The 19,643-nt window shown below is 42.7% G+C and overlaps 1 protein-coding gene across 1 annotated transcript in view; it reads left to right on the forward strand.

The window, feature by feature from the left end:
* Positions 1-7,308: 7,308 nt before the first annotated feature.
* Positions 7,309-19,643, forward strand: part of CCDC28A (coiled-coil domain containing 28A) — a 108,138-nt gene continuing 95,803 nt past the window's right edge. Inside the window, exons 1-2 of the mRNA XM_078649355.1 lie at positions 7,309-7,427; positions 18,148-18,350. Of these exons, the coding sequence (XP_078505481.1) occupies positions 18,193-18,350 (158 nt within the window). The 5' untranslated portion in view covers positions 7,309-7,427; positions 18,148-18,192. The remainder of the gene's footprint in view (positions 7,428-18,147; positions 18,351-19,643) is intronic.

Consider the following 19,643-nt stretch of genomic DNA (forward strand, 5'->3'; position numbering starts at 1 on the left):
GACTAGCTCAGATATATTAGGTAATGGGAAAGTGTCAGCGACAACACAGTGGTTGAGAGACCTGAGGTCGACACAGAAACGGAGTTTGCCGTCAGACTTCTTGGTGACGACAATGGGCGAAACCCAAGGGGAGGCCTCTACAGGTTCAATGACCCCAGAACTCAACATGTCATCAAGTAAGGCCTTGACTTCATTCTTGATGATAATAGGAATGCGCCTTACTTTGTGCTGAACGGGGATTGAATTGGGTTTAACTATAATTTTGTGTGAATAGCCTTTAAGCCTTCCCAAACTCTCACCAAACACATTCTTGAATCGAGCGAGCAAAGAGGACAATTCAGTGTCCTCTACAACCATAACCTGAGGGTCAGCTCGAGGATTGACCACAATGCAAAGATCATATTGGTGTATCCAACCAAGGATAGCAGGACCAGATTCCGAGACATATACTTTTCCAAAAATATGTCTTGTAGTGAACACTATGTTAGCCTCGAAGTACCCACGGATATTTAGTGGCTCACCCTGGTACCCACCAGGAGAGATATCTGTAGGAAAAAGAGGACCGTCACCCCACAAATCAACAAACATGGAGTTGGGAATAATGGTGTAACGCGAACCAGTGTCCACCATCAAGTAAATGTTCTTGTCATTAATAATGAAAAGAGCCTTAGGTCTGTTTCTGCGTTTCTGGTCTTCATGTTGAAGATCACCGTCCTTACCAACTACTAAAATTTTGTCAGTGCCATCTTTTTTTTTTGGAATGTCATTAACACATGAAACAGAGGAGCGTGCTCTACCTCTGCAAACACGAGCATAATGCCCCAATTTACCACATTTCATGCATTCTTGCTTGGATGCAAAGCAAAACTTTGAATCGGAAGCATGTGCAAGACTGCCACATCTAAGACATTGCCTGGAAGAAAAAGGTTTAACAGTATTATTGGTCTTAGCATGGACAGTTTTCTTGTTGAAGAATTTTCTCTGTTTAAGAAGAGCAACTTCGTCTTGATCATCATCTTCCTGACTAGGACACATGTCTGAATGACAAGACACCTCACCAACGTCACTTGAAATGGCTCTTTTTTCTAATTCTTTCATACACCCCTGGGATTGTTCAACAACTTTTGCCAAATCAATTGCTGTTTGCAGATTGGGATTTTTGGCTGCCCAAAGACGTTCCTGGATCTTTTTGTTATTACATTGTACAATGAGTTGATCCCTGATCAGTTCATCAGTCATGTTGCCAAACTTGCATTTCACTGACATTTCTCGTAGTCTAGAAACAAAGTCATCTATGCTCTCACCAGTTCTTTGACTTTTGGTGTAAAATTTATATCTATTCATTACTAGGTTCTCTTCCTTAGCATACCTGATTTCGAGACGAGACACAGTCTCTTTATACTCATCCAATGGTGCTTGTGCGCCAGGTACTAGGACTTGTGGCAGGAACCTAAAGACACGTTGTCCTTCCTTACCAAGACAACCCAAAAGAAGTGCCTTCTTGCGTTTGGCAGAAAACTCTTGGGCATCCAAGGCATCCAGATAATTCTCAAACATGGGAAACCAGTCTTCCCATGATATGCTGGGCTGGCCAGGCGAGGAGAGAAAACTAGGTGGTAGGACAATAGAGCCAGAGTGAAATGAAGATTGGTCAGACATGTTTATAACTGTGGTGAGAGGCAGAGACTGTACTAAATGATGTTAATGGCAAATAACATAAAATTCAAAACAAATGGCAATGTTTCAGTACAATATGAAAAGTTTGCGTATTCCAGGTAATAGCGCTACAAACAACAACGATTTACTTGCGAAAAATGCGCATAAGACGAGCGCATCGTCGTTGCTCTGCTGGAGTCGGATCGGTGACCATGGAAACTCACAATGGCTCCTGTGCGCGATGACGTTGACACGCTAATACGTCAGTTCCTGAAAGACGCAGCGCGTTAGGGTGAGTCGCGCAGAGATAAGAAGGTTCTAAGAGACGTCACAGGAATAATCGCTGACTCTCCCGGAGGATTCTAATGCGTCATCAGAGTGAAAGCGGCAGCGCAGGAGTAGGAGGCAGGCTGAGAAGACGACAGAAGGACAAATTGAGGTAAAACGGAGACAGGCGCAGGTAAACACTTGCCGGTTCCGTCGCGATGTCCAATTTGAGGCTGTCAGGTCTTCTGAGGCAGTGTAGAGTAGATCCAACTCGAATCGGTCTGCTCTTGTGTCTCTCTGCTGTGACGAGATGATATAAGAAATTGTTGGGGTTCAAGAAGCGTCGCCAAAATTCTGTAGTAAATGATGTTCAAAGGTAGAGTAGGTTTCCACAGGATTATTTATTGAAAGTAAGATACAGCATAAGAGCAGACCATCCACAGCAGCAGAAGCCAGTAAACTGCCACTTATTGGAATGCACATAGTGAAACAGGGAAGGTGGAATATGGAACATGGAATAGGAACAGTAAACTCATTCTTGAGATAACTAGAAAGCTAACCTATGTACTACAGGTGTCGTCTGCATACATGTGGAATTTCACGTTGGATGTTTATAGCAGAACGGTGAGTGGTTCCATGAAGAGGTTGAAGAGTGTAGGGGATAACGAGGAACCTTGTGGGACTCCTAGCGTGACGGGAACTGGTTTGGACAATATATTGTTGACCTTGAATTTTTGGGTCCGGTTATGAAGAAAAGAGGTAAACCAGTCGAGCACTGGTCCTGAAATACCCATTCTGTGTTTCAACAGATCTATCAAGTGTTCGTGTTTGACCGTATCGAATGCTGAGGAGAGGTCTAATAGGATGAGAAGGCATGCTTCGTTACGATCAAGTAGTTGAAGTGCATCATCAATGATGTGTGTCATGGCTGATTCCGTGCTGTTATTTGCACGGAAGCCGGATTGGTGTTTTTTTAGGAGGTTGAAGTGATCGATATGTTTTGTCAGTTGGTGATGAACACATTTTACCAGAAGTTTGGCCAGAGTGGTAATATTGGTGATAGGGCAGTAGTTTTTTAGGTCCGTGGGGTCAGCTGTGGGTTTCTTAAGGATAGGAGACATCTGCCCTACCTTTAGGGCGTGTGGGATGCAGCCTTGTCGCAGTGAACTGTTGATGATCTTGGTCCATATGGGTAGTAGGAACGGTGCAAAATCTTTGACCGCATTTGCGGGTAGAGGGTCAGTGAGGTGATTGGAAGGCTTCAGGGCACTGAGAATTTTGCCTATAGCTTCTTCCGAGTATGTGTAAAAATATGACCATGTTGCGTCGTTTTTCAAGGTAAATTTTGATGGGATTTGGTGAGAAGCCGTAGGGGGGAGGATTTGGTGAGGGGACAAGAGTGGGAGATTAGGTCCTTGAGGAGATCTTTTTTGATGTTCTCCGTCTTTAGGTTAAAGTGGTTAGAGAAGTCATCACATGATGGTTGTGGATGAGTTAGATCTTGTGGCCATTGAGGTTGGTCCTTAGATTGTGATTTGATTAATTCAAAGAGTTGTTTGGGACGATTTCTTGCCTGGTCAAGTTGATGGCTAAAGAAGTCAGCTTTGGTGCGTTTGACCGTACGGAAATAGGCATTTCTCTTTCTTTTAAGAGTCAGGAGAAGCTTGGCAGATGGTACTGATCTCCAGTTGCGTTCGGCAGTTCTGAGAGAACGTCTTTCCTCGTTAAGGAGACCGTTGAACCAGGGTTTAGAATCTTTTGTGGAGACTCTCTTTAGTTGCAGGGGCGCAAATTCGTTAATTATAGATGTCATGGTGGTTAGGTAATGGTTGGTGAGGTAAGTAACGTTGGAAGTTCCAGCAGGGGGTAGTAGTGCCCCCTAAAGTCCATTTATAGTTAGTATACCGTTTCCTTCCCGAAAAAGAAACTATTTTTGCTTTTGAGGTGTTCGGTATTAAGTGATTTTCTTCTGTGTATTCATAGAGTGCTTGCAGATTTTTTTGCAGGCCAAATGGTGTTAAATCTAGGATGACTACATCGTCTGCATACATCATGATGTGGATTTTATGAAGTGCAATTTTAGGTGGAAAGTTACAGACTTGTTTGAAGCTTTCTGGCAGATCACTAAGATATAAGGAAAACAGCAAGGGAGCAAGAAGGCATCCTTGTCTTAAGCCGTTCGGTGATGGTATTGAGCTTGTGAGACCCTTTTCCTCCCCCATTTGGACTTGGCACCAAGTTCTGGAGTATATTGATGTAATTACATGGAGTAGGTTATCCGTGTTACCCATTTGACGAAGTTTTCTCCAGAGCATTCTTCTATCCACTCTGTCGAATGCGGTCGTGAAATCGACGAATGCTGCATAAACTACCTGAGATTTTTTTGCAGTTAATCGAGTTCTGATTTCCACGCTGAGGGCCTACCTACCTAGCTCTGAAGAGTATGAGCTGAAGGCAAACCCCTGCACTCCCATTCTGCATTTTTGCTGGGTTTCGGTGTAGGGCGGCCCACTCAGAGGTGAACAAGCACACATTTTATTCAATGAACAATATTTAGTTTTTTATTAAATTTATGTTTTAACTTTTGTTGGGGACTAGGGGAGTTCAAAGATGTTTATGTTAATTATGTTCATGGGTGAAACAACACTACAACTCATAACATAAAACTGCATTATACGTCAGGAGATGACGTAACTACTTCACGGATCCAAGCTTGAAGTGCACAGCACTTGAATGACATATTTGCATATATATTTTTAAAAGTACTTACATCTAGTGTCATTCGCTATCTAAATAACACCACCATGTACAGAAAACATGATGGCCTCAATCTTTTTATTTGCTAGTCTGTGTGTGTTTGCTTTTTCTTTTCTTTACATTTAGACTACTTCAAACAGCAGAACACTCTTGTGTTCTACATCTGCATAGACTATCCCTGACTAACATCTAAAGTAAACAAAGGCAGACACGTCATGTTACAAATCAATACATATATTTTCCTTGAGCGTCCTACTTTGTATTACGCCCAGGTGCGTGCAGACAACTAATGCAACAACAAACAACCAGTATGTTCTCTCAGAAAGGTGACAACCCTAGACACCTGATCCGTCTAATGAGCACTAAAATCACTGAAATATTGTGCAATACATATAACTATATGTTAAAATGAAAACCAATTTCTCCAACCTTTTCTTGTGAACAAAAACCCGCCACTGCAGAGCTCTTCCACATCCCCAGATCTGACAAAGAATAGCTTCTCAGACAAAACCTTGTTTCCATAGTCACGCGTGTTTAGTGTTCACTGCAAATCATTCCCCCGTATTATTCAAAGTGCCATGCCCATAATCTGCACGTCTAAACAGCACAGTTAACCCACTGCATTAGAGCAAACACACAAGACTGTGTTTAGTAAGAAATAGTTACAGCTCGGAAGCAGTGATAGACTTATTTACTATCTTTCACTCCTTGAAAGTACACCCTGATGAATAGCCTGCAGTCCTGTCTCCCGGCCCACAGAGCCCTCTAATAATTGTTAAGCTTAACCAAAAGCTGAACCTATATACATTTTAACGTGCTAATATACCACATAGTTGTCGGATATTAATCTCCCCTAGTAATTGAAGAATCCAGTCAATTTCATTGCAATTGTGGAGTGTCAGATTCTAACTCCATGTCTAAAATATATATAGTTTTGTAACTTATGTTTTGTTGGTAGACAGTGCGTTCCTGTAAGTGAGTCACCCTTTAAAGATAGCGACCAATTCAGCCATCTGTCCCAACACTATGACCCGAGAGACCCCGCATCGCTACGGTGGTGGGAATTGTGGCCGGGGTGCAAGGAGGGGCAGTTCGGGATTTGGTGCCTCCATACTGATTAATGCTGCCTGGCACTGCCCCTCCTGCAGGAACAGGACACCTTTCAGAGCACTTCTCAGAAAGTGTCTAAACAAAGCCCTATGGATATCCTGTCAGTCCCAGCACACGCTGGCCCCTATGTCAGCAGTTTTCCTCCACTGTGGATGCAGCTCAAACTCATCAAACGCTGTGACAAAATAGAAACGTTAGGAATGGTCTGAGCAGTAACATGCTCCTAAATAAACTACTGTTGAGAGTGCGAGCTTGCTGCTGGGATGGTTTTGCGGAGCTTCTCCTGTTGCCTCTGTCAATCCTGGGGCTTCCGAGAATGCTGCTGAAGCTTATCCTGCTGCCGACGGGAGACAGTGAGGTGCTGCAGCGGACATCTAATAAACACAAAGAGGAAAGGAAGGCGGAGGTGGGGCTGTCGGAGCCCGATCTGACACTGGACTCGAGCTGGGCTGCTGCTGGAAAGTCAAGTAGCTGCGGCTTCGGCGAAATGACATCTGCTTTAGGGAAAGCAAAGAAATAGAAATAAATCTAATTTTTTTCCATTTCCTTGCTTTCGAAGCAATCGCAGCAACTGTGTGCTAGCTTAAAACGTTTAAAACTAAAGCGCGGGTGCCAGCATTGTAACAAAAAGTAAATACATTTTCAAAAAAGCACACGGCTGCCTTGGGTGATCATAAGGAAACAAAAGGAAAATGCAGCGCCATAATTAGTGCTAAGGCCGCCTAGTTAAATAAAAACAATAATAAATCATTGTGGGTGTGAGCGTGTCTAAAGCCCTTCACGAAAATAGTGCTTGGAGGATGTAATTAAAACATACTGTGTAACAACACAAGTAAAAGGGCCAGTCCTCATGGGAGGTTACAAATGTAGACAAAGTGGTACTAAGGAGGGACTACTAAGCCTATTAACACATTTTTAGCCAACATTTACAAAAGACAATGACACAAGCCAATAAAAAATATGGGCGGAGCTACAAGTCCATACCTGAATACAGCATGCCTGGCATGCACTGCCCAGGCTCGACCTAAAAATGATGAAAAATGAAGTAAAACGATTACAAAATGTGCTGCATTGTGCCGCCTAATTTGTCTTTACTTGTGGCATAATTTACTAAACCCTGCGGCATAATTTGGCCCTTTCCTGCACCACAATTCCCATAGCCCTGCCCTTGACCAAGGTGTAAAGCCACCACTCTCTCCGACCAGCATGATTCAGCTCTGTACCGGACGGTCCACCTGCCGACGCGACACCGGCACCGTGGATCATTTCAGGTTTATATATTAGTAGCCCGACTCAGCTTACTGCTGAGGCTGCATGTGCCTCGATTGAGGTCATCCACCAGCGAACGAACTACTGACAGCTGCAATTAACCCGGCGCCCGCCATCTGGTTGTGAAACGTTCGGTTATGTTTACCAAAGGCACGTGCGAACTCCGTAGCCAATCAGCAATTCGGAATTTTGTGCAGCGGATGGGATGCTGCCGTGCTCCAATCCTGGTTCAGTTTACACTTAAAGAAATGTTCCCATTCAAAGACGGCTCCGCCAAATACGATCAGCCATGGGAGGGGCGGACGTGTAACCCGGAAGTAGTGATATTGCGAACAGCAAGCATTAATCTGAGTGTACAGACGATCTGTGTAAGTATGTGTATTATGTGTACGTTTCCCCATTCTGTGTAGCTACAGCGAGGCATGGAAGAGCTCACCGTTGTACTTGCTAGAACATTTTATTTTAACTCTTTTTTCCCCTCTAATTCTGTTGCTTTTGTCAGGGATTTCCGATGTGTTAAACGCTTATTCGATTGTATGGCATAGTTGCCTTACATAATGTTGATTATGTCTGCAATATTCTAATTGTGAAGAACGACCTGATTTGAAGAAGCAAAACACCTCAGTGTTGGGCAGGTACATATACTACTCAAACGTGCAGATACATATGTTTGACTGAATTGTAGTTTTTGTATGAAGGAATATCAGATTGTAGTTTAAGTATGAGGCGTAGAGCAAAGTCACGTCCGAGATGCACCCTCCATCCTCATACACAGTACTGCTATGACATGTCTTTTTTCTTAGGGACATGCCTGAGTAGTTTATTCAGTCAGCGTAGCCTACATTCAGTAATGAGATAAGTAGAACTACAAATCTCAGAGAGCATACACTTACAGTGGTTGAGAGCTGTACGCCTGAAGAGTTCAAAGTAAGCTATCCTCAGGGGAAGAGGGGACAAAAGGATAGGAAGTCAGATTGGACCCGAAACTGCATATGGTCTGTATGGAACATGACAACATGGATGATAACGCAGTGCATTTTGACAAATCACTTAAATTGCTATCTGATTTTGGCACATAAAGGAGGACTGTAACGCAGTCCATCTGGGCATATATCTGACCTCTCTACCCATCCCACTCTCTAGCCACACCTCTTACTTCTTCCAGATCTATAAGATGATCGAGTGTCGATCTCCTGCAACAGCTAACAAATACATTTTAAAAGGTAAGCTACAACACAATAAAGGGATCTGTAGAGCTAATGACAGCTCCCAGTATACCACAAATTATACAAATGTTTGCTTATCTCTCACACTTCCTCCTCCATAAAAGTCCTAATTACTGCAGTCCATAACAAATAACCATAATTCGTTGGTCGTCATGCACAACATGGAAAGCATTTTCATATAGGCTCAAAGCTAAGACAACACACTTCAAACCACACATCCACAGTTTTGTGTTCTACCCACATAAACCAAGCATTTCAGTACTCCGATATGAGTAGTAAGTTGTATGCAAATACTGTAGTACAGTCAAAAATGGGATAGGGATTTGAGCGATAGATAAAAGTGAAGTGGAGCAAAGAGGGGTGTTAGCAAGTGGCAGCTGCGGGGTGCATAATAGTATGTTGCAGGAGCATGTATTGCCGAACTGCTGCTGCCTGGTCCCACAGAAAATCATTTTGTCTCTATTATAGCAGTCATACAAGACAATAGCATACATGAAAACCAATCCAAACCAGCATCAGCCAACCAACAGGTCTGACCTTTGGCACCAATTGCGTTTACAGTCATTATAGCTATGCTGTATAACATCCTTGATCCTATGCAAAATGGCTCATAAACAGGAAAAAAGGCCTATCGACCAGCGGCATCATTTTGTAGACCATCATTTTGTAGATCATTTTGTAGCCATCCACTAAATGATGCAAGTTTTTTCTTTCTTTTTGTTTACCAATCTGAGTTGGATAGATGAAAAAATATAGGCTTGTGTGAGGGTAAGAATGCAGAAGGGAAACAACACAGAGGTGCGAAGCAACACGGAGGGTGGGTGTAGCAGCTTGGTGTTGCCTGGTTAGAAGCGACATGGATGTGAGCGCTGCTTTTGGAAAACAACACGGAGGGACTTAGGAAGGAATAAACAGAGCTAGAGCAACATGGATGGGGTGGAAGTGAATGAACAAGAAAGAGAGCAACATAGAATTAAAGCACACTGGAGAGCGGTTCAAAGCCAAAACAAAAAGCTAATGGAAAGTATTGGGCAGAGTTGCTTTCCAATTCGGCTGTCAACATGTCCACATGTATTTTATTTTTCTGGGAGTTGGTTCACTCCTTAATAATTGCTGTCTGAACTCCTGTGAAAACTTTCCCTATTGCAACAAAATAATCTTCTGCTGTACAATGTTAATGAGAGCTGTACGCATTTGGTCTAGTGTTCCTATTGTACATGATATACGTGAAGCCTGACTGACTGGGGACTATTCAAATCACTGAACTGTGTTTGCTCTTAAGTGTTTGCAAATGTGTAGTTTAAATAATATATTTTTGAAATCTTTTAAGGATTTGAGTGTGTTCTTTGTTACAGTCCTTCCCCAAAATGTTGTAGTAATCAACTGGAATATGGGTTGTATCCTCTGCATAATTTGAAAGAGATATTCACTAATTCAGAAAGCACATTAACCCCTGTCAATTTTAAGAGTATTTTGGGGGCTCTGAAGTTCCATGTTTCTCTAGGAACCATTGATGTGAGTCCCATTTCTTCATATCACAGAAACAGTATATTCAAATAGTGTATTTTGAATGTTCTCATATTCATTTTATAGCCTGCTACTGCAAGTAGTGTGACTTTCACTATCCTATCTACATGTAAAATGCGTTAATTCACTTTATCATATGTAATATATGTCGTCAAGATAAGAGACCACACTCAAGTAATCTTGCAGTGGTTCAGTTTTTAGGCTGAGAAAACCCCTGGCTGTTCTTTACCCTTGAAATAATATTAAAACGCGTTTAGTGTCCCCCCATAATGCAAATAACATTAAGTAATGTAGTTTGATACGTTTACTCTGGGTAAAAAATTTGATTGCTGTGTCTCTTGTGGTTTTATGTTTTTGACACGTGAGTTGTGTCCTTAATCCAGTACTGTGTTCATTTTGTGCAGCATACATTATACATTGTTGGTTCAAATTGTGATAGAAAAAACGAAGTTCCTAGACAATCTGGCTTCAAAACTGGGAAAATCAAGGTGTTGCTTATTTATGGGAAAGGAGAGTGGTAATTCCCTGATATTGCAATTTATCTACTATTTGTTTGTGGGCCCGTTTGGCCTCCAGCTTCACTAAAAACGGCCCTTTGGACTTGCAGTTCATCCCATAAAGGCATTATGTGTGAAGCTACGTTTGTGTCCCAGCTGTTTGATTTTTGTGGAGCACTAGTACCACCTATTGTACCAACGTTGTGCAGTATGGGTACTTAAGTGGCTTGTTAACAAAAGAAGAAAACGCTTTCATTATGACTTGCTGCCCTTTGGAATCGTCAATTATAATTTGTGGGGCTCCGTCTACTCTGCTAGTATTCGATCATAAAAATCAGTCAACCAAGTCCGGAAAATCATTTGAGATGGTTTACTCAGTGTCCCTTTCGATTTAACAGCATGATTTTAAAATCAAATCCAGCTCATTTAAATGCCCATACAATGTTTTGCCCTGTGCAAAATGTATGCAAACAAACACTAACCCTTACACCCAGCTTGGCACCTGGGTAAATTACTAGAAAAAACATAGCTAGGTTACAGTGGGACTCATTTCGACATCGCCAACATCTATATTGCACTAATATGAACTAATCCATGTATGTTTTTTCATGGAACTGGTTCCGCTGAACCAGTTTGGTGGCCACTCGGCTGATAGCACACTGGACATTGTGCTCCTGTCCCATATATAATACAATCTTTAACTCGCCCTCTTGTCTCCTGTGATTCCATTGGTGTTCTGTTTCTGCAGCGCATTCTGCAGATTGTTGGGAATAATGTGGATTCTGTACATTCTGCTTTCCTTCCCAGAAGGGATTGCTCACTCCTGTTGGTGACACTGCCGCTTCCAGGTATGTATGCCTGGTACGGTTCTTGCCACTTACAAGGTAGTAGGAAAGGTGAGGAAGATGGTGTTGTGAGTTTTGTGCATTTGTAAAAATTCATATTATTAGAATGTGTGAAACATGGATCTACATTTGAATTCGTATGTATATTGCCTTTGAAACAATTTCGTTTTTACCTTTTTAAAGTGCCTTTTCATGGCTTATGCTAAATAGGCCTCAGCATCATTTTGTTCAAAATGGATGTTTTACTCTGCACGTTCACTGTTTGCTATTTTTGCAGCACACATTCAAGTCATGTTTGTTTCTGAATTGCGTTGTTCTCGCTGCTCTCAGAAAAAGCATTCGTAACATGGGCTCAATAATGTTTCAACTACTCAGGGTCTCTTCCGCTAGGTCCGTTGTACAGCATTCATTCACAATAGTTCCCTGTTGTTTTGTAACTAGTTTGTTCTGCCAACTCTGGCATTTGCATAGAGGGACTTAATAGTCATGTGGTCGGATAGTGCGTATATGGTAATGCAATATGACGTATAATAATTCTGTGCTCTGATTTACCAACATTGTGTGCTTTTTGCTCACAGCATGATGAATTTGCACTTTCAATGTATTCATTTGAGAACATTTTGTATATAACCCCTCAAATAAGGGCGTGAGCCATAGGCATTTCCGATGCTACTAGGGATGCTGACCGATTTCTTACTGATTTTGACGCTGATAAGGACTTCTAATATGTCTTGATTTTGCTGCTCATTCTGTGTAGGCCAATTAGAGTGCCTTTGTGGCCATGCCATTTTGCATATGCACTTTATGATTTCTGTATTGCTCCTTTTGAATTTTGTAATACATCTTTCTAAATGTTTCACTCTGCTCTAGAACTCACTTATTGAGTCTGTCCTGTAAGCATAAACGATAGCATCATTATGCAGGCAAATCAACTACATTCCACTCAGCCTGGGTCAATTACAATTTCATCGGGGAGTACGTCGGTCTTAGAGCTCAAGGATCTGAGCAAAATCCCAAAAGACGAGCCCACCACGTCATGGACCCAATCCCTGTTAAGTACCCTAGAGCAAGCAATAAGGGTGCTGAATTACCAATCTAATAAAATGGAAGTCCAGATCGACCTTATTACATTAGTGGCCGGGCACATCTCGGGCATAAACGCAAAACTGGACTCACTAGCATCGCTTTTAACAACTCAGGGGAAATTAGAGCCGAATCCCAGCTCGAGCAATCAACAACAAAACTGTGGCTGTGGAAGTATTATTGAAAAGCTAGCAATCCTCCCGGCCATACTGATGGATATCCTAGGGGAGGTAAAACAATCACGAGGTCAGAGTCAGGCGTTAGAAACCAGGCCCACCCCGATCAAGGGCCCTTTAACCGCATGCGTGCGGGCGGAATTCCGCTCGTACGCTGAGATTTTCTAAATCGCACTTTACGTGACGAGCTGGGCTCGTCATGAGCGTGCGAGGAGGCTACGCCATGACGAGCCCAGCTCGTCATCAGCGTCGAAGGGGTTAAAAAGCAATCAAAGAATGGACCAAGAACAATCACCAAAGGAATGTGGTCTGGGTAAAACAGCGTCAGACATCGAAGAAACCCAACTTACGCAACATTCCTTAACTGACGACAAACCAACAAAGAGACAAAGGAAAAGGGCAAGGAAGGCTAGGCTCAAGTACAAGAAGCAACTAAAAGTAGATCCCGGCAAAATCTTCCCCATATTTAAAAACAATATTCATTCTGAAGACAAATCTAAACTTCTGAATGGGTCATCAGTGGGTGAGGATATTCTTGCAGATCCATTCTTCAAACTAAATGGATTAGACACATTAAGAGACAAAGGCCTGAGGACAGGAGCCAACTCGAGTCCATCACCACCCATAGGCGACAATAGTCAAACAGACACAAGATCGAACCAGAAATTAAAAGTACAAGAGCTGGGAAGAGTAAACGCGAATCCAACACAAGTGGCCGAATATGGAGAAAGTGAGCAACAGACACTGACATCAGCTATGGCAAAAAACAGTTTGGGCTTAAAATGCACACATAAAGAGTGTTCTAAACCTGGCTCAAAAATCATTATTGAGCAACAACTAATTACAACACCTGAAAGGAACGCACACGAACCCAAAGGACGAGTAGTAGCACCTGAATTTAAATCCGTGCCAACCCCCATGCGAATTACTGTCCTGGAAAAGGATCGCAAATGTTCACTACTGCGAAGGGAGCAAAGCACGGCCCAAACGAAGATAACGAACATAGCCCCAACTCAGAAAACAGCAACCTCAACTAAGGTAGTACAGAAAGAACAAGAAACAATCCTCCAAGTTTGCGACAATACACAAGCTCATAAACTGTCATTTTGCAAAGCAAGCTCAACACAAAAGGAGAAAGGCAAACATCTAGAGGCGTATGACTCAAAACTAACCTTTATCCCCGAATATCCAACAAGGGGGACTCAGGATATTCTTAATAGAGGCAATCTGCTGAAATTGTTTAAGGAAATATCAGCCTTAAAAGAAATTACTACCCAGGACCTCTATTCCGTCGAATTTCAACAAAACGTGCATAATGCGGCTATAGAAGACACAGTTACAACTTGGGCATCAAAGGACTTGGTAGAAAGGATATACCTTGCAAGATCCCAGTTTGAATCATGGGGAATATCAATAACGCGACACAAGGGCCCGAGGTACCCCTATCCCCTACAATTTAACATACGCGATCAAATCAAGGGGCAAGAGAGCAGAGGGCAATTTACCTCCTGTCTACGCAGTGCCCGGGCTTCCACGCCAGAGCCGCTAAGCGCAAGCCGCAAATCACAATCAATCGGCCTCCATCACGCCGACAGAACGGATTGGTCCTGGATACCAAACATCTTGAGCAATAAAGCTACCTAACCCAGACCCAAACTCCCTTTTCACACCGCGAAACGAGATGATCCAGCCTAATCTAACAAAGAAATCCACAGTTTTAATCTGCTCGTGGAATGTGCACGGCTTTCGAGAAATGGCACAAGACCAAGAAACACAAGCCTTTCTTTGTCGACAGGACATAATCTTGATCCAGGAGTCATGGAAACTACAATCGAGTTCGATTCCAGGGTTTAAAGAACACCAAATTTACGCAGAAAGCCTACCTAAGTATGGCCATCCCCGCGGTGGATTATCAACATACGTAACTCATAAATGCAACTGGGCATCTGAGGAGATAGACGTGGGCCTGAAGTGGGCCCAAGTGACCAGAATCACTGAAGCACCCTCACCGGGGATTGAACCGTGGAAGATATTGATATTCAATGTTTATATCCATCCTGACAGAAAGTCACAAAAAGAAAAACACGCGACCTTGCTGTCACTTATTAAAGTTATGCAAAAGACCTACTCGCAATACCCACTGGTTATCTCCGGTGATTTTAACAACGCCCTCATAGACCAAAAAAAGGCAAAGGTGAAGACGAACGCAAACGGCGGTGGAAAAAAGTTAGCTTCCAGACTAAAAGAACATGGACTGTCAATCTTGAATGGGAACACAAAGGGGGATATTCCGGCAGCCGTCACATATTTGAGTGGCAGGATACATTCAATAATCGACTACTCCATAGTAAGTGACGAATTAATCCCCAGTATCGAATCATTTGCTATAGAACATCGAGTAGAAAGTGACCACTTTCCTCAAATAATAAGTCTGAACTTTGTACCAAGCACTGCACCTATAACGACCTCCTTGTTGCATCATGCATCAAACTTTAACTTGAGGAAACTAAAATGGCGTGGAGAGGGGCTGGAAAAAATCACGGACACAGTTAAAGCCCATATGGACAACTTAAGAATACAAAAGGAGGAAGACCGAGTATCCAACTGGGAGCAAATGATTCAGTGCCTGCAGCAAAAGTTTCAAGCAAGGCTAGGGATTTACAGAAATCTCAATAACAAGAAGGAGCCTTGGTTCAACATGGACCTAAGAGCAAAAAAAAGAAAGGTCGCAAAGGAGGCCCGCGCCGTCGCAAGACAAAAAACATTGGGGTCAGTGGCAAACAAATCCAATCTGAGACAAGCCAGGTGCATCTACAGGAAGGCATTGAGGGCTGCAAAGCATCTATACAAAGAAACCATCTGGAACAAACTTCTAACTGCAGGCAAACATCCTAACAGCCGGGACTTCTGGGGCATCATAAATAAGCTTAACCAAGGGGCAAAACTCGAACAAGAAGCCGGAGTTGATGCAGAAATCTGGACCAGACATGTGCAAACCCTATACAGCAGCACAGTGCCAGGCCACGTCAACGGCTCAGGGGCAGTCAAGGATAACACTGAGGAACTAAAAGGTGTGAAGTGCAAGGAATACGAGGAATCCGAGTGGGGAAAAACTCCAGAAGGGGCCAACATAGCCAGATGACCTAACCACCAAAAAGGAACTTATGATGATAATTTTAAGATTAAAGTTAGAGGGCGCAGCAGGACCAAATGGGCTGCCAAACGCGGTTTTTAAGCATGACCCGGACTTGTGGTCAGAGACCCTAACGCCCATGTTTAACCGAATATACAAACAAGCAGAGTTACCTGCCTCCTGGAAAGGCAGCATTATCCATCCCATATTTAAGCATGGCGATCACCGCAACCCCACAAATTTCAGACTGATATCCTTAACCACTTCGATGCTAAGCATGAACTTGGACTTCAATGCAATTTCCATTGAAGTCAATGGAAACTCCATGACGAGCTGAGCTCGTCATGAGCGTCGAAGGAGTTAATCGACGTAGAGGCCAAACTCTACGCCTCCTGCATTTTAAGGGAACTACAAGCCTGGACATCAGAAACAAAGATCATGCCAAAATTTCAAACTGGATTCCGGCAAGGAATGGGAACAATAACAAACCTCACTTGCCTGTCCATCCTAACGGACACAGCGGTAGCAAAGGGCACCTGTTTATATGCTTGTTTTATAGATATCAAGTTTGCCTTCGATCGGGTGAATAGAGAGCGTTTGTGGAGGAAATCTAGAGAGCTGGGGGTTGCCACACCAACTCCTAACAGCTATCAAAGCCCTACACCACCACACCTGGGCAAGAGTGAAACTGGGAAACGGAGGCAACACAACCAGGAACATCGAAACGCACCAAGGCCTAAAACAAGGCTGCGTATTAGCCCCCACCCTCTTTAATCTTTTCCTCTCTGACCTCACAAGCGCGATCGAATCCGCAGATAGCCACCCTCCATCTTTGGCAAATAATCCAATACCTTATTTACAATACGCCGACGATATTGTACTGTTGAGTAAAACACCAATCGGACTACAAAGAGCCATCAACAAATTAACATCGTACTTAGAAAGGGAAAGCCTGGAATTAAACAAAGAAAAAACTAAAGTGGTCCGTCTAGTAGACCCGCAAAAGTTAAAGTACAAATGGATGACCCAAGGGACAACAGTGAAAGAACAAGAGTACTACAAGTACTTGGGAATAACAATATCGAAAGGTGCAAACCACAAGGACCATAAAACAGCATTAAAAGCAAAAGCACAAACTTTAATTTTTGCTCACCGATCGTTAAAAGAAAAAATGGACTGCCCTAACCACAACCACCTATTAAAAGTAATGGCAGCGCAGATTATGCCCACCTTATCTTATGGCCTAGCTACATGGTGTGGGAAGGAGGCCGACCTCTTAAACGAGCTACAAATTAGAATCTACAAAGCGGTCCTCAACCTGCCAAAATCCGCCTCTGCCTCACAAGCCAGGCTGGAATTTGGTCTGCAAAATCAGAAGTTCCGGAGCATGAGCGGCTTCGTGAAACTCTGTAATAAACTTCGCTCTGCAGACCCCGATACATTGGACTGGCTATGCTGGGAGGAAATTAAAAAACGGGGGGAATCTGACACCCCGAACATCTGGGGAAAGTATCTTAAACTCTGTGTAGAAAAGTTGGAGCTGGAATCAGTCTGGAAAACTGGGACAGACAAAGCAAGTCTAAGCAAACTAGCCAACTTAGCAGCAAAAGGTAAATCCTTTTTGGAGGATAAAGAGTCATTGGCAAAACGTCCGCATGGCTGGACTGTTATTAACTCGTTTACAACTCCAAAACCACTAGCATATCTAGCAGCTCACTTTAGTGACCATCTTAAAAAATCCTTTATAGCCTATCGGATGGGGATGCATGTCTCAAAGGACCTCTTACCATCCTGGAAACAGTCCCATCAGACGAAAGAATGTCGCCTCTGCGGGTACAAAAACGAAACCCTCGTCCACCTTTTCTGTATATGTCCGGCCCTGATAATTCAGAGACGACTCACATTGAAACCTATTCTTAACGCATTAAACATCCGTTCTTGCAGACATGCAGTCACAAGCTGGCTCGGAGGCTCCTCCATAATTCTGGCTTGCCGCGAAGTTAAATTTATGGCAGAAGCAAGAAAACGATTAGAATTAACTGAACAGGAGGCCCACCTGTTGGTGGACTATTAGGGACATCCTAACTTTTAGATCTTTACGCATCTGTCCCCAACAAAACAGCGGCTAAGAGACAATGTTTTAGTATTTTTAATACATTTTGCACTGTTATTTTTAAGAGAATTTTGTAACAATTTTAATTAATTATGCAAATAAAACTTTTTGAACTTTGAGTCTGTCCTTCCATGAATAAATGTATTTTTCTATTTTGATTGGTGCCTTGTTTGGGACACATTCTCATATGAAATTGAGGTTTAACATCGTCCCAAAGTTATCCACTTGAGGGAGTGTTATTGAGGGTATTTTTGCAGTGTAAGAGGTTAGGGGTTCCCTGCACCCACAGTGCTTCAGCTTTATTAAGATATTAAGAACAAGGCAGACCTTTAATAAAAAATAAAATAAAACGCAACAAAAACCACAGAAATTGAACTTAGGTTTGGTCGGTTGTAGTTTGTTCCCTTCATTGTATATAAGCAGTACCAAAACTGACAACAGATGTTCTCTGTTTACAACTAATGTTTTCCTTTATTATTCATTTGCAGACATTGAGAAGAGACCAGTTTACATGAAACTAAAACGTAGAATTAATGGATGACCGCAAAATAAAGAGAAAGAGCCCCAAATCCTCCACTGCACAACCACCTGTTTCTGGGAGTGCTAGGAAAAATGCTGTGTCAACCAGCAAAACCACAGGCGCTTCAAACACTGCAGCACAGCCTGCAGCCCCACGACCAAAGTTAAAAAGGTAAGCTGAAGTTTCCAAGGAAGAAATCAGTCCCATATTTTCTGGTGGTAGCAGCATCAAAGTCCAGGTACGGTACACTCAGATCAATGTCCTCTGCACCATTGAAAAAAGAAGAGTGATTATATGGATGCCTTAAGCAAGTAGGGTTGTAGATTGCACGATCCTCAGCCCTAAAGGGGCTCATTGTCTTGCAACATGAGGGATTATCTAGTGCAGTTCATGGCGTTTCTCCCTAGATAAAAAGGAGAGGACTTCCAAGAGATAATCAAATAGAGTATAATTATCTCTGACAATTTTCCATGTGCTGTAAAGGGCCCTGGAAAGTTCACGTCCATGGATGACTGCTACATCTAATCAATGAAATGTTACTCCTGGATGTGCCTCACATTGTTTACTCCATGGGCCCCACTAAAGAGTCTTGGCCTAAGCTTTTCAGGCTGTTCTGCTTTCAGATCTCACACGGTTAACAAAATGCAGGCGGTGTTCCATGTAGTGGAGACATTTACATCTGTAGGAATGAAGAAGAAAAGGTTAGAGGGTGTGGTCAGGGCTAGCAGCTACCACAGCAAAACAAGCCCTTGTATCGATGACAGAAATCAGAGGCAGAGGAACCCTGCAACCTTCAGTCTCTGCAGGTAGGGACCCACACCCAGCTGAAGGCAGTGACTTACATCCTGCTCCCACCTTCTAGCACCATTTTGTGAAGGAGATTCTCCAACCATCTTCTCGGTGTAGCAATGAAAAATTAAGCTTAGATGGGTACTAGATGTTCCTAATGTAGTGAAAGTCATATTTTCAGTTTCCACACCTCCGATTCCACCAATGGTGATGTAACCTTTCCTCCTATGCTGGCTTGCGCAGTGGTAAAACATACGCCTGAAGAAAAGAAAAAAATGGCCAAGTCTGTTCCAAAACAACAGAGGAACAAGTGAATCTACTCGCACAACTTTCTTGTTACATTTTTTCTTCTGCTAAATTAGATCTATAATCTGCTAACAAAGGGTTTATGAGATTAAAGTTCGGGTTGTTAATGCTTCCCTAGCTTTAAGACAATTGGCAAGAACTCACTTTGATCAGAGGCAATCCCAGTAAGCCTTTCTGCCTTGCAAGACTGCGGTTGATGCTTTCCATGATTGCATTTGAAACTAAAACGTCATCTATCCCTACGTCGTTACTTTGCTGTTTAATTCGAACTCTCTGATGGCCATGGAGGGTGGGAAGGAAGAACGTTGGCACTTGAGGACCTCTGTCTTGCTAGTCTGCATACAAGGTATTTTTTTTAAAAACCTGAAA

The sequence above is a fragment of the Lissotriton helveticus genome, chromosome 6 (genome assembly GCF_964261635.1).
Source record: "Lissotriton helveticus chromosome 6, aLisHel1.1, whole genome shotgun sequence".
Classification (NCBI taxonomy): Eukaryota; Metazoa; Chordata; class Amphibia; order Caudata; family Salamandridae; genus Lissotriton; species Lissotriton helveticus.